The sequence below is a fragment of the Lactuca saligna genome, chromosome 2 (genome assembly GCF_052625555.1).
Source record: "Lactuca saligna cultivar CGN05327 chromosome 2, ASM5262555v1, whole genome shotgun sequence".
NCBI lineage: Eukaryota > Viridiplantae > Streptophyta > Magnoliopsida > Asterales > Asteraceae > Lactuca > Lactuca saligna.
In genome coordinates this window covers 190,505,024-190,521,792 of record NC_136418.1, presented here as the reverse complement: position 1 = coordinate 190,521,792, position 16,769 = coordinate 190,505,024, and the positions used below count along the sequence as shown (strand labels likewise).

The 16,769-nt window shown below is 41.0% G+C and overlaps 2 protein-coding genes across 2 annotated transcripts; both read right to left on the bottom strand.

Annotated features, from left to right (window-relative positions):
* Positions 1 to 1,582: 1,582 nt before the first annotated feature.
* On the bottom strand, positions 1,583 to 2,322 carry LOC145030535 (uncharacterized). The gene is made up of 2 exons (XM_078978888.1): positions 2,037 to 2,322; positions 1,583 to 1,953 (listed from the first exon to the last, which is right to left on the bottom strand). The coding sequence occupies exons 1-2, from the start codon at positions 2,320 to 2,322 to the stop codon at positions 1,583 to 1,585; spliced, it is 657 nt and encodes a 218-aa protein (XP_078835014.1).
* Positions 2,323 to 2,337: 15 nt separating this feature from the next.
* Positions 2,338 to 15,505, bottom strand: LOC145030534 (uncharacterized). Its single transcript, XM_078978887.1, has 4 exons — positions 15,122 to 15,505; positions 14,872 to 15,034; positions 3,269 to 3,305; positions 2,338 to 3,205 (listed from the first exon to the last, which is right to left on the bottom strand). The coding sequence occupies exons 1-4, from the start codon at positions 15,503 to 15,505 to the stop codon at positions 2,338 to 2,340; spliced, it is 1,452 nt and encodes a 483-aa protein (XP_078835013.1).
* Positions 15,506 to 16,769: the final 1,264 nt, after the last annotated feature.

Sequence of the window (16,769 nt, the reverse complement as noted above, 5' to 3'; positions counted from 1 at the left end):
GACTGTGTATACATGTACATTGTTAATTCTTCAAGGAATGTACATTGTTAATTCTTACAGTTAACCCTTTCTAAAGTCAAGTTAATGGAATGATTTTGGTTTTCTCTAGGGATGTTTGTGATCACTGGAATTCTATTATTTGGCAATGGGCTTCACGAAAGTGGCTTTAGTGGAACGCAGATAGTGCCACTGTAAATGACTCATCAATCTTTTCTTTGGTGAGTGGCAGAAGTAGATTAAAAATTAGAAGGATATATGATATGGTAAGCAAATTGATCTCTTATGTTGATTTTCCTAGAAAACACTTTATCCTGCATTCAACGAGTCCGACCGTATAGAGCTTCAAAAAGTGAAGAAAGCAATGCAAGTAAAGAATAAAGCTAATATCCAAGTTGTAAAACAGAAATGGTATTCTTCCTTGATTAATATTTATGGCAGATTTTTTTTACTAAAGTTTTTTTCCTTAATTATATATATATATATATATATATATATATATATATATATATATATATATATATATATATATATATATATATATATATATATATATATATATATATATATATATATATATATATATATATATATATATATAAGGTGTTGCATTTTGGGTAGCCATTTTCTGTATACCATATTATGTTCACTGACATTATGGGTTTAAAGTTTTAAATCAAATCAACCCGGAAAAACTTCTAAATCATTCCGCCTCTATAGGTCATTATTGAAGGATAATTTTTTGCTAGGGTTGTCCAGATAAAGCCCTAAGGGCTTGGTTAAATATAGGTTAGATTGCATGAAAGAACAATGTACTTTACTCTTTTACCCATACTAATATAGTCTCTACAACTTACTATATTTGATTCTGTGTTACAATCGAATACCATCCAACCCCCGCAACGCGGGTGCACCTTTTCTAGTTATATATTAATAATTATTAATTTTAACGTAAAATATATATCTATTAATAAGTATTACTTTATTTGATTATTAATTTCATTTAATTATTTTTTTCAATTTTTTATTGCATTAATTCTTATTATTGGATTATTACTTTAAATTTATTACTTTTATTTATAAAATATATTATTTTTAATTGTTTTTATTTTCTTTTAATTGTTTTATTTATTGTTTTAAATAAAAATACTAAAAAATCTCACTCACCCCACCTCGCCTAATTTATTTTAAATATTTGGAAGATAACATATTTTGGATATCACCACCACCACTATCGAATCGTCACCAACGCATGTTACTATATATATATATATATATATATATATATATATATATATATATATATATATATATATATATATATATATATATATATGTGTGTGTGTATATCTTAAATTTTTAGTTATTAATCACGAAGTGAGATCATTGTGTGTGTTTTAGTTTTTGTGTATTCACATGTATCCAGGGGCGAAGCCAAGAATTTTTTTTAGGGTGTTCCTCATAAAAATTTTTTAACATGTTCCTCATAAATTATCAAACATCCTAACATATATAAATTACAACATCCAAAAAAACATATATCTTGATTAGCAACATCTACAAAAATATATAAATTACAAATTTACTAAGGTCGTCGACGAGTTTTCATTTTATCAAACATATTGCTGATATCTTGATTAGCAACATCCGCAATAACCTCTTTTTCAATATATGTAACCAAGTTATCATTCATCCATTGATCTCCCATTTTATTGCGTATCCTGTTCTTCACAATCTTCATAGCGGAAAACGATCTCTCAAGTGTTGCTGTTGAAACCGGTAACGTCAACACTAATTTGATGAGCAAGTAAACCATAGAGTACACTTTATCCCTTTTTGTTTCAACCATCTTCTGTGCAAGATCACCAATTCCATTTAGATTCAAAAACTCTGACGAATTCAACATATCAAGAATATAAGTTTCAAGTTGATCATCAAGCATCTCCAAGTCTATATCTGAAAATCATTTGGATATAAACGAGCTAGTTGAATCAATTTTTTTTTGTCAAAAGCTGCAAAAGAGTTATTTGGATTGAGACACGCCATGAAAAGAAGTAATTTTGTGCCAGTCTCACTAAAACGACTCTCTAGTTCCATGCATTGCAAATCAATGACATCATAAAATAACTCTACACGATAGTAATGTAAGTTTGTCATCTTTGGATATTTTCGCCGTGACCGTCCAGGAAGTAAGAACATTGCATCCATGTTGAAAACATCAATCTCGTGTTTTTCACAAAATAATGTAGTCTGAGTGAGCATAGAATCCCATCCAATATCCCTTAAATTTTGCAATTGCATCTTGCAAATTCTAACAAAGTTCATTGCATTTACAATATCTTAGTCTTTCCTCTGCAATGCTTGGGACAACTCATTAGTAATACCCAATAATTTTTTCATGAAGTGAAGAGAAAATATGAAATCAAAGGTCTGCAAGGAGATAATTAACATATCAGCTTCACATTTTTGATCTGGGGTTGCTCCATCTTCTGCAATAATCTCAAGCACATCTAAAACGGATGAAAACAATGAAATCCTACTTATCAAAGTACTATAATAGGATCCCCAACGTGTGTATCCCGATTTGATAAGAGATGTTTCTTGATTGAGGCCCCGACCGCTTATGATTTCACCTAAACCAAGTGACTCGATAACTTTGGAAGCTTGTTGTTCTCGAAGACGGTCAAGACGCTTGCAAGAACCTCCAACAACATCCACAACATTGGTTAGCAACACAAACAAAGAAACTATTTTCGAATTATTTTTTGCCATGGCTTCAAGAGTAAGTTGAAGTTGATGAGCAAAACAATGAATATAATATGCACTTGCATTTTCATTGAAAATCAGAGTTTTAAGACCACCAAGTTCACCTTTCATATTACTAGCCCCATCATAACCTTGTTCGCGCAAACTGGAGATGCTCAACCCATGTCTTGAAAATAAACTATCGAGTGTCTCTTTAAGTGTAATAGCTGTAGTATTTGGGACATGCTCAATACCTAAAAAGCGTTCAATTACACGACCTTCCATATCTACATACCGCAACACAACACTCATTTGTTCTTTAATTGAAATGTCACGAGATTCATCGACAAGGAGAGAGAAAAAAGATTCACCAATATCATTTATAATGATCTTCGTTGTTTCAATTGCAGCTGCACGAACAATGTCCTTTTGGATATCTGGTGAAGTCAATTTCAGATTCGAAGGAGCGTTATTGAAAGTAACAACTTCAATGCTTTGATTATGATCAGCTAGAAATTGTAACAACTCTATGAAGTTCCCTCTGTTATTTGAAGTTTCACTTTCTGTAACGTCCCAAAATTCAAGACGAAAAATTTCTTTTAATAAAGCCTTACTTTAAGCAAATTCATCATTTAAAAACATAAACAGCGTATTAGTTTCCAAAATACATGTTCGTTATCAGAGTAAACATTCCCAGGCTGGCTAAACTATGGTGTGTGCCATGCGATCACCCCGAGCTCCTCCCTCCGCTACCGGAAGTACCTGAAAACAAAACTAAAAACCGTAAGCACGAAGCTTAGTGAGTTCCCCACCCTACCACATACCATGCATAACCACATACTGCACATACTGGGCCACGCCCGCTATCCTGCGCCTCGCCCCTACCTCGGGCCTCGCTCGCTACAACGACCCCGCCGCTCCAGGCCCCTCCTGGCTTCGAGCCCCGCTCGGATACAGATATGTTTCACTTACGCCTCGCCTGTCACAGGGCCCCGCCCACTAACATATAATAGCACATAAACATATCACATCACATCACATAAGCTAAACACATACTAACGGATCTTGTTCTAAGGCCTCGCCTATCTCTGGGCCCCGCCCGTGTCCTACTACTGATGAGTCATGGAACCCCGTCCATACTCCTGCTGATAGTGAGATACGAGCCCAGCCCAACCTCACTCCTTTCCTAACTTGGGCCTCGCCCCTGGACTGCTGCTACTGAGATGTGGAACACCATCCACACTCTGCTATTGGTGAGATATGGGACCTCGCCCACACTCACCTCCCTACCAGGCACATACAAGTATCACACAGACAACAAGTATAAACTATCACATAAACCATTCCTTGGGCACCCGCCCTCTATCATTGGACCTCGTCCGAATATCATACTAGCATACTGTGCCTAGGGCTAACCCCCGGGTCTTCTACTCATAACTACATGGGCTGGCATTGTGGCCGTAGACCCATTCATACAAAGGGAAACTCACCTGCACTGGTTGAACTGGCTGATGAACCCACTAGCTGCTGCTCGGCAACTCTCTGAACTCCTGCTCCACTCGCTCTCCAAGCTACCAATATCAATGCAACACTGAGTCTAACTGACCCCCGAAAGACAACCAAGTCAACTCTGGTCAAATTCAAAGTCCTGGTCAAAGTCAACCTCCCAGGTCAACCCTACTCGCCGAGTCACCCTATTGACTCGCCGAGTTCATTTGTTCAGAGTCCTTCTATTCGCGACTCGACTCGCCGAGTCAGTCCATGACTCGCCGAGTCTACCGATTTTCGAGTCCTGACCTGTCCAACTCACCGAGTCTCCATTCGACTCACTGATTCGAGTCTCAACTCAAAGGGTTTGGAGTTCCGCGACCTGACTCGCCGACTACAAGGAAATCTTCATCCAACTCGCCGAGTTGTTCTTCCAACTCGCCGAGTTCATGCCCAACTTCATCCGACTCGATGAGCTGTTCATCCCACTCGTCGAGTTCCTCCCCGTCTTCAAGCTACTCGCCGAGTCCACTCAAAGGACTCGTCGAGTCCATCCGGTCCTTCATACATGCAGAGGACTTTTGAGTCATGCAGGGACTCCAAACCATAGATCCATACTTCCCAAGCTTAATCCCCACGTAAAGTTGCAAACTTTACGTATAACTAAAGAGATCTAGGCTCAAAACATACTAGGGTTTGGTTTAAGGACAAAAGGGCTTCATCAACTACTCATCTTATGATGCTTTATGACATATTGGACCATCCCAACACTAGATCTGAAGTGGCAACAACATAACTAAGCCCCTAACTCGAATTGGGTCTCAATCAACCATAAAACCCCCAAATCTCATGACAAAAATAGATCTAGATGCAAAGAAGGGAAAATGGAAGCTTAATACCTCCAAGATGAACACAAACTGAAGTAGATCTCGGATCTACACCTCTCCTTTGAAGCAACCTTCTTGATCTTCAAGTTCCTTTCCAAAATTTCCTTCCTCCAAAGCTATTTCTCTCAAATGATGGAAGCTCCCACGAAATCTAGGGTTTACAGGTCCTCTAGGATGATATGGAGGCTGAGGGAGGGACATAACACCCTTTATATAGGATACAACTCCCGGAATTAGGGTTTTCCTCGTACAGACCAGACTAGCCGAGTCTCCTTGGCCGACTCGCCGAGTCGGTCACTTACTCCCGACCCGGATCCCGCTCGGACTCGCCGAGTCCCTCCTTGGACTCGTCGAGTCCCTCCTTGGACTCGCCGAGTCGACCCCTAAACTTAGGGTTTTCTTTCCTTTCTTGGCCTTCAAAACTTTGGGTGTTACAACTCTCCCCCACTTAAACTAAATTTCGTCCTCGAAGTTTGCCATGGCCCACCACCTGCGATCTGCCTCCAATACCACCAATTATCCCAACACCAGCTGCCTACCTTCGCTGGTCTTCCACCTGGTCATTCTGACTAACATAAACCTCGCGGATAAACCTCGGGTCAAACCTGACCCTGAACAACTTAGAAACACAACTTACTCAACCGATAATCCTTCTGGTACTCAACGAGCACTGCACTGAACTTATAGGGGTTCACCCCTTCTTTCCTTGCGCAAATTCCTTGCCTTCCCAAGGCAAAGCTCCATATCCAACTATTTCCTCCGACACTGCGAAGGTCCCATCCTTCAATAACTCCATCACCCCCGCTTTTCCCAGTACAGGTCATCACCGTCAGTAACCACTGACTCTCCTCTCTGCCAAAACTTGGTGTTGAGCACCCCTCGATTCAACTAACTGAATTCCACCATACACTGCTTACCCGCGGTACTACTGACTGAAAATCCTGCTATTCCTTGCCTGCCTTCCGTATGAACTGAGACCACACTGGTCCCTACCAACCTATCAATGACTGGATTACCGGCTTCCACCGGTAGCTAGTCCCAACACCACCACTAGTCGCTCCCAGCGACTTCCAAAGAACTTCAACCACCTATAACTGCTCAATCTACTCTGCCATTCAGGCACTACAAACCTGGGATTCCCGATCCCCTAACTTGACACTAAGGTCCCAACCAGGTCCCACCTGCACTGCTAAAACTCACGGGCCTTGCCCACGGGTCCCACCCGCCTCTATCCTTGTAGTCCCACTAGTCTAATCACTCTCGCTCGGGCCTCGCCCACGGGTCTCACCCAACCATACTACTGAGCAACCCTGCTCCTAGGTCTCATCTACATTGTTAATCTTATACGGGCCTCGCCCACGGGTCTCACCCAACTATATCCTGGAGCGGCCTCTCCCAAGGTCTCACCTCTCTAGGTCTATACATGCAAACTCCCTATCATTCTCATCCACTACCATTCCTGATCCCTATCTGATCACTAGGAGATAAGGGCCTCGCCCCAACTCCGCTAACGAAGCTACTAAAGAATGCTACGGCTTACCCGTAGTCTTACATCACCATCCATTGCTGACTGCTAGTGAATGCTACAGCTTCCCCGTAGTCTTACAACACTTCCACCACTAACTGCTAGTGAATGCTACGGCTGCCCCGTAGTCTTACATCACTTCCACCACTGACTGCTAATACGAAGGCACCCATGTGCCATTAGCTCTCAAGATCCTAATTTCGACTCCCTCGAGTCCTACGGGCGATCCACAACCTGAATTCCCAACCACGAACTAACCATTACCATCACACGCACTAGCTGATGGGGAGTTTCTCAAACTCCCAACCCTGAAATCCTCAATCCATCGAACGCTGAACTACTTCCTTTCCTCCTCGGAGGTCGCGCACTCATTCTGGGTCTGCGTGCTCCTACCTTTGTACACTCGGAGGATTCTCCCCCACTTCGATCCTGCTTACCCCTTTTTTGCTCAATACTCAAAGAGAAAACCCAATCCTTGCTACCATTCCATAATCAATCTGCTGAGGAACCCAAGCTTACCATAGCTAGGGATCTAACCAATCCATCTCTAACACTACACAACCCCGATCTAGCGAGACATACCAAGTCCCTCCCAAGCATGCTACAATTTCTGCATCCTATGTAACCTTTTCCAATAGGGCACATCCCCTCACTACCATTCGAATATCCAAGGTATGCAGATAGCATATCAATCGATCACAAGCAGGTAATATAATACTCACAGATACATGCCTACTAACATCGATGAAGTACCATAACAATAGAGTTACTACAAAGGGAAGGATTCAAACTACATACCTACGATCTAGTGCGGCTCGATCTTGACTTTTTGCGAAACGGTGGGCGCCTGGCCCTGAACTCTCTCCACCACCAAGACGGGACAACGAGACTTGAAATGAACCGGCTGGTGACAATGAAAACATCTCTGATCCTGCTTACAATCCCGATACACATGCCCCCTTTCCCCGCACTTGAAACACCTGAACTTGTGACAAGCAAACCCATGAGTCCCTCCACACTTACCACACACCTCTAGGTCCTCCTGACCTCTAGCGCCCAATTCAGCTGAGTAGGAATCCACACTCCTTCCCAATCTCCCTGCAACACGTGCCCGCTTCCTTTTTCCGAGTTGCCTATCCAAACCAATCTCCTGCTCTCGTGTGACCCCGACTACTCCATCAACCATATGAACAGCAGTTGGTTGTCCCTGGAACTTAGCGGTCACCCGACCCGTGACCCGCTCAATGATGTTGGGCAACTCCTCGCGAATGACTAGAGAAACCTCATTAATTACCCAGTCATGCAAGGGTCTCTCCTGGAGACAGGGTGCCGCACTCACTCCTGACTCCTGATGGCAAAAGCCTGAAATGGAATCCGCCTCTCTGATGGATCCCCGAACTCCATAAGAACCGGGCTCTAGACGAGCCCCAAACTGTCCTGATACTATCCCGGTCCTAAATCCCTCAAGATGACCGTCCATAAGCTCCACGATGGCGTCTCTAACCGAACCAAAAATCAATGGAGTCTGATCAATGATGTTGCGCACAATCTCTGCAGAAATGAAATCCCTCATCTGATCATCAAGCTGCCCAGCTCTAGAACCTGAGCCTGATCCCTCTCCAGCGCCTGATCTACCTGCTGGTCTCTCCCGCAATGTCACCATACTGAAAATATAATACATCCTCTATCAGAATACTTATCACTGCTGCGCGACCAAACACATACCCTTTCAGGTTCCCGGTCCTGTATCGGCCTTTCCCGAATCGAGTACGGATCCTCTGCTTTCAGTAGTACGGGCCCATACTACCTTCCACATCTATCCGTACTTTCCTTAGGAATTTCTTCGACTCCACCAGGTCCCTTATCCATTACCACTGCTCCCATCACTATCTCATCCTAGGCTTACCCTAGGGAAACCTCTAACTCAGCTCAAACCAGTCCTCAGCTGTTGAAGGTCTCCTTGTGATGCCAATTAGCCATTACCTGGATACCATCACATGTGACGAGGCTCGGATAATCCTTCGAGTAAGAGACTCGTCCCTACAACGATTGGACTCAGACGAGAGCTACGCAATAGGGCCAAATCCAGCACTCTGAGATTATTCAAACCCGATCACATGTGGCGTGACGTATCCACCTAAGGGCTAACTTCCATCACTCAGAATCCCACAATGCACAAAGCAAGCAGCATTCAGACAAGGGAAAATCTAACAACAACATACTCAAGCAATCATATCCAAATAGCAAGAATCTGAACTAGCATGCAACACAAACTCATAAACTCAGGCATAACCTAAACAGGCTATCCTACTACTGTCTAATCAGCACTGTCATGAAGCTCAAACACATATAATAGGCACATAAGGCATCATTCCTAGATCCTTAGTCCTAATCTAGCATGTTGTTCTATCAACTGATAATCATAACATAAACTGGTATGGGTATTTTGGGGTACTTACTTGAGCTCGGTTGATTGCATGCACCACACCCTTTTTCTCTTTTCAAAGTTCTTTCCTTTCTGAATTATTTTTGCTTTTCTAAAACTGTTTTCTTTCCCAAAACTCTCTTTTACAAAACTGTCTTTTCATTTTGAAACTTCTATACCAATCCCTCAGTTTGAGTTCAGACACGCTCGAGAGCATGTCCGAATCCCTCAAACCAAGGCTCTGATACCAACTTGTAACGTCCCAAAATTCAAGACTAAAAATTTCTTTTAATAAAGCCTTACTTTAAGAAAATTCATCATTTAAAAACATAAACCGCATATTAGTTTCCAAAATACATGTTCGTTATCAGAGTAAACATTCTCAGGCTGTCTAAACTATGGTGTGTGCCATGCGATCACCCCGAGCTCCTCCCTCCGCTACCGAAAGTACCTGAAAACAAAACTAAAAACCGTAAGCACGAAGTTTAGTGAGTTCACCACCCTACCACATACCATGCATAACCACATACTGCACATACTGGGCCACGCCCGCTATCCTGCGCCTCGCCCCCTACCTCGGGCCTCGCCCGCTACAACGGCCCCGCCGCTCCAGGCCCCACCTGGCTTCGAGCCCCACTCGGATACAGATATGTTTCACTTAGGCCTCGCCTATCACAGGGTCCCGCCCACTAACATATAATAGCACATAAACATATCACATCACATCACATAAGCTAAACACATACTAACGGATCTTGTTCTAAGGCCTCGCCTATCTCTGGGCCCCGCCCGTGTCCTGCTACTGATGATTCATGGAACCCCGTCCATACTCCTGCTGATAGTGAGATACGGGCCCAGCCCAACCTCACTCCTTTCCTAACTTGGGCCTCGCCCCTGGACTGCTGCTACTGAGATGTTGTCACACCCCAAAACCAAGAACGGCGGAAACGTTTCGGGGCGGAGGACGTCATGTACAGTATCACAACACAGTAAATGTAAATAAGCAAACAACATCATCCATTGCATTAAATATATAATTTTAATACAAGTGTGTTCTGTACAGTTATAGACACCAAAAATAATGAATCACAAAATAAAATGAGATGAGTCTTGAATGCACTCCATCTTCTCAAAAGCTGGCCTCGGTACCTGTCTACTGATGACCTGAGAATACAAGTTATTTTGAAAGAGTTTATCAGTATTAAGCTGGTGAGTTCATAAGTATTTTAGTGTCAATGTATCTTGTAAAAACGTTTGAACCTGACTCAATGTATAAGTTGTAAAAATGTAAGTAAATGTTTGAAAGTGTTTGTAAAAGTTTGAATCACTCAGAAAATCCTATATTTTCTATAAAAGTAACCTTCTACCAAGGCTAGACTGTTTTGTAAACTTTTCTGTTGTAAAAGTGTGTGATTACCCAAATATAACTATCATCTGTTAAAAATATAGTTTGTACATTAATGCTTAAGTGAGGTTATCACTAAAATATGTAATGGGTAAATCATTGTAGTACTGTAGCTTTGTATAATAAGACTACTGCTGTACTAAATACTACTACCTTAAACCGGATTTATATTAAGGTTTATTGTGATAAATTGCACCATACTATCGACTAGAAATCAACGACATAATGAATGGTCGTAATAAAGAAATGACGTTTGGCACCCGCAGACCTGCAGGTCCGGCTGTAGCTAGCAGCAAGGTGTAGGATAGTCAATCCAGTATAGATCTATACGCAAACTCACGCTCTCCCTCCAAGAGAATTCTGGCTACAACTCGGACTATGACATTTAAGGCATGACCGATACAGTGGATCACAATTGTTCAGTATTCATGTATATGTATTGTTTCTCGTATATCTGTATATGTATTGTTTCTCGTATATCTGTATATGTATTGTTTCTCGTATATCTGTATATGTATTGTTTCTAGTATATCTGTATATGTATTGTTTCTAGTATTTCTGTATATGTATTGTTTCTAGTATATCCGTATATGTATTGTTTCTAGTATTTCTGTATATGTATTGTTTCTAGTATATCCGTATATGTATTGTTTCTAGTATTTCTGTATATGTATTGTTTCTAGTATATCCGTATATGTATGATCCTGCGTTACCCCGATGGTAACCAGCTAATGATGTACTGATGAGTATGAATATGGAAGTACTTTTATGTCTATACATGTATATATGATATATAAGTAATATGGAAACGACCTTCGGATGGTCACCCGAAATCCCACCAGACCACATCCAAATCGAGGAAAAGGAAATAGGGCGGATGGCCTTCCTAAGCCCTTTAAACATTATTTATATATCTATACATATATGGGCATGCAATTGGATATATAAAAGCATAAATAAGTTTTCATAAAACATTTGAAGCAGTAATATAATTTCAAGAGAAGATCGACTTGATGTCGATCTATAAAACATTTTGAAGGCATAAGTTGATAAAACAGTTTGAGTATAAGAAGCATTTGTTGAATCACAGTCTATAAATAAGTTTGGATAGTAAAACAGTTTGTAAAACATTTCAATAGTAAAGCAGTTTGAAAAACAGTTTGAACAGTGGTAAAAATCGTTGTTTTCCTAGTTATTAATCACATGTGATTAAATGCAATCACATGTGATTGAAGCAATAACTATAAGTATTTGACTTGTATTCCCCCCCCCCCCCATAAAGTATTTAAAACACTTAAAATCATTTCAAAGGTTGATTCAAGGGGTATGAACTCACTTGTGGTGAGTCGTTTGAATTGCAGTGTCGGCTACCGTGCTAGGTGGCAAACGGAGACTGGTTTACATGCACGAGCCTAGTTATCATATAATAAACATATATATAACTAATTAGACATATAATAACTTAAATAAATAATTTAAGACACTTAGAAAACATTTAAACACTTTTATGAGTGTTTAGGGTTCAAATGGTTGCATCTAAGTTGCTACGGGACAAGGCAAAAGGGTTTGAAACATCAAAGGGCCTTGTATAGGAGTTCACCACCCAACAAACCCCACACCTTGGAGTTTACGGCCGTAAACTCATAGGTTTATGGTCGTGAACTCCTCAAAGGGTAGTTTTGGGTGTTTTGTGGTGCTATCTTGACCCTAGAACACTCCTAGCTTTATTGGAATAACACATGAATTAGTTTAAGGCTCTAGAACACTCCATATGGGAGTTTACGGCCTAAAGTCCTTCACCCTAGAGTTTACGGCCGTAAACTCTTGGATTTTAATTGTTTTGGGGCATTTAAACATCAAGGATGGCTTCCATGAATTTATCTAAGGCTAATGGGGACAAGAGGCACACTTTGGTGCCTTCACTTGGAGTTTACGGCCCAAGGCATGATCCTTGGCCGTAAACTCCTTTCAAGGAGTTATTATTTTGTTTTCTTCCTTCATTCTAGTCCCAAGGGTTCAAGGAAAATTGTATTAAGGCCTTAGGTGTGATTGGAATGCATTTTACCCTACAAAAAGGGGTTTACGGCCCAAGAGAAGTTCTTGGCCGTAAACTCCTAATAATTTATGGTTTTGATGAGCTTTTGATGTTCTAAATAAGCACAAGTACTAGTAGTTAAAGTCTTTAAGCATTTGGGGAAGTTTTGGGGCACTTTAAGCCCTTGAAAAGGGGTTTACGGCCCAAGGGAGTTCCTTGGCCGTAAACTCCAAGAACTTGTGTTTCTTGGATGATTTCTAGGCTATAAAGATCATACACAATGTCCTTGATAAGTCCTCTAACATGTGGATGGGTCTAGAAAGCATTAAAGTTCCATTTTGGAGTTTACTCCCCAAGAACGTTCTTGGGCGGTAAACTCCCGGATCTTGTAATCTAAACATGTAATTGATGTTAATAAACACTTAACAAGTATTGAATCACATATAGAAAAGTAAACTCACAATCTGGGATGAAAACCCGAAGATCCGTCAGAGAGAATATGGCTTTTCTCTATTTGGAATTGTGAATAATAAATTAATTTAATTCAGAAAACTATTTATAGTCCTGGAATATTTTGGCAGAAAATATTTTTATTCCTGATGTTGGACTGCAACAATATGAAACTTGAAATGCCCAAATTTCTCAAAACCAGGAGTATCCACTCTCCTGATATCATCTAAAACATAAACCCTAATGTACACAAACTTGTTCGGAAAAGCTTGAAAATCACAGAAACTGAACTAGCTTCTATTGAATAGATGATGTTTGTACAAATGAAAATTTCAGGTTGTCACAGATGTGGAACACCATCCACACTCTGCTATTGGTGAGATACGGGACCTCGCCCACACTCACCTCCCTACCAGACACATACAAGTATCACACAGACAACAAGTATAAACTATCACATAAACCATTCCTTGGGCACCCACCCTCTATCATTGGACCTCGTCCGAATATCATACTAGCATATTGTGCCTAGGGCTAACCCCCGGGTCTTCTACTCATAACTACATGGGTCGGCATTGTAGCCGTAGACCCATTCATACAAAGGGAAACTCACCTGCACTAGCTGAACTAGCTGATGAACCCACTAGCTGCTGCCCGGCAACTCTCTGAACTCCTGCTCCACTCGCTCTCCGAGCTACCAATATCAATGCAACACTGAGTCTAACTGACCCCCGAAAGACAACCAAGTCAACTCTGTTCAAAGTCAAAGTCCTAGTCAAAGTCAACCTCCCAGGTCAACCCTACTCACCGAGTCACCCTATTGACTCGCCGAGTTCATTTGTTCAGAGTCCTTCTATTCGCGACTCGACTCGCCGAGTCAGTCCATGACTCGCCGAGTCTACCGATTTCCGAGTCCTGACCTGTCCAACTCACCGAGTCTCCATTCGACTCACTGATTCGAGTCTCAACTCGAAGGGTTTGGGGTTCCGCGACCTGACTCGCCGAGTACAAGGAAATCTTCATCCAACTCGCCGAGTTGTTCTTCCAACTCGCCAAGTTCATGCCCAACTTCATTCGACTCGACGAGCTGTTCATCCCACTCGTCGAGTTCCTCCCCGTCTTCAAGCTACTCGCCGAGTCCACTCAAAGGACTCGCCGAGTCCATCCGGTCCTTCATACATGCAGAGGACTTTTGAGTCATGCAGGGACTCCAAACCATAGATCCATACTTCCCAAGCTTAATCCCCACGTAAAGTTGCAAACTTTACGTATAACTAAAGAGATCTAGGCTCAAAACATACTAGGGTTTGGTTTAAGGACAAAAGGGCTTCATCAACTACTCATCTTATGATGCTTTATGACATATTGGACCATCCCAACACTAGATCTGAAGTGGCAACAACATAACTAAGCCCCTAACTCGAATTGGGTCTCAATCAACCATAAAACCCCCAAATCTCATGACAAAAATAGATCTAGATGCAAAGAAGGGAAAATGGCAGCTTAATACCTCCAAGATGAACACAAACTGAAGTAGATCTCGGATCTACACCTCTCCTTTGAAGCAACCTTCTTGATCTTCAAGTTCCTTTCCAAAATTTCCTTCCTCCAAAGCTATTTCTCTCAAATGATGGAAGCTCCCACGAAATCTAGGGTTTACAGGTCCTCTAGGATGATATGGAGGCTGAGGGAGGGACATAACACCCTTTATATAGGATACAACTCCCGGAATTAGGGTTTTCCTCGTACAGACTAGACTCGCCGAGTCTCCTTGGCCGACTCGCCGAGTCGGTCACTTACTCCCGACCCGGATCCCGCTCGGACTCGCCGAGTCCCTCCTTGGACTCGCCGAGTCGACCCCTAAACTTAGGGTTTTCTTTCCTTTCTTGGCCTTCAAAACTTTGGGTGTTACACTTTCATCGTGGCCTCTAACTGCAAGACCTTGTCTTAAGAGAAACCAAATACAATCAATTGATGCATCCAACCGTATATCATAGTCTATTGCACTTTGTGTTGAAGGCTTTGCAAAAGCAACATCAACACGTTGTTTGTTGTTCAATAAATCCTTGCACTTGGCCTAAGCTTGGTTGTGAACACTACTGAAACCCCCAATATGACTAGTCAATTTTTCCTTATGTGCCCAATTTTGGAATCCGACACCAACAAACGTTTCACCGCCTCCTTGTGCTCCAACATATGGTTTGAACAAATAACAACATAAGCAATATGCAGCATTTTGATTTATACTATATTCTAGCCATGTTGAATATTCTTTAACATTAAACCAAGCAACATTGAATCTTCGTGGTTTTTTTCCAAAAAGAATGTAAGGAAACTCGTGGGACTTAGGTTGGCAAGGCCCTTTTAAGAGGTATGCTCTTCGAACCTCGTCCGGAACATTAGGATCATAATCTAAAATCTTATTCCTCTTTCCAGGATCCGAGGGAAGATCTTCTAAATTGATTTCCACACGACTATGTTTAGAAAAATCAGCATTAGATGTCTCTGATGAATCCGTAAGTTTTCTCTTTGTTAAATATTTTTCCATGCCTGTTAAATGAGAAGTAATCAATAAATAATTAGCATTGATTCTTATAATATACACAATAATAAATAATAAACATTGATCTTTAAAGTAAACAGAAAACAAAAGAGAAGATGGGTTTGGATAGAAAAGAAAGATATTAGAGTAAATAATAAACATTGCTTTTTGATGTTTCTGTTACTTCTGTATGCTTGCATAATGAAAAGAAAGATATAAATAATATGTATATTGAATAGAAAATAAGGCTGTCATTTTCTCCTTTTATTCATATTAAAAAACAAAAAAAAAGGTGGGGCTTCTGCATCTTTTCCCAATCTCCACATTGGACTTCTAAATAAACTAAGAAAAAAGACTTCCATGCCCACTTGGAGACAAGAAACACATGACTGCATATCGTATTTACTCTTACCTGTGTCTACCTAAATGAAGATAACTATTTAACTAATATACACATGATATATGGCCGACATATCAATTATGGAGTTTCACACATGACTTATATAAAACAAAATATAATAATAACCGGTAAACATATACCCTGCTACTTACGTCCCTAATTTTTGTTAATAATACAAATTATTAAGATCAATAACCTGATTGCTTGCTGCCCTGCTCCGATCTCCAACTCTTGTTGCCGCTGCAAACTTCAATTTAGCGATTAGAACGAGGACGGTGCCAGAACTCTTCCACGCTCCACCCTTCTGATTTGGCGCTGATTTGAGAAAAGGGGATTATGAGTTTCCGATTAATTAATTTGGTATCAAAAGTGGGCCTGGGCTAGTAACAAAAAAAAAAAAAAAAAAAAAAAAAAAAAGACATAATTTCAGGGTGGGCCTGGGCTCACTCTGGTTCTAACGAGACTCCGCCACTGCATGTATCTAAATTTGTTATATATTTCAATAAAATATGATTTTGACATATATAATTTCCTTAAAAAATATTTCTACATGAATTACCAAATTCGAGTATTTGCGAGTGCTAGCTACTCGGCGGTTGGTCGAACGAGTACCGAATAACGTGTTATACAACCTTGCCACCACTTGCAGTGGCTATGGGGGTTTGAAAACCCTCGATTTAACATTGTAGCCATCGATGGCAGTGTCAGTAACGAATTGTCGGTTGGATGTTGTATGTTTTCTGGTGTTTGTTGCGCATTATGTGGGAAGTCGACCGATGTAGTTTTCATCGAGAATGGCCCACTGTAGGAAATGATCAGAGATTTCTAGCGAGATGATACGACGACACAAGGTGGTAGAAAGCAACGGAT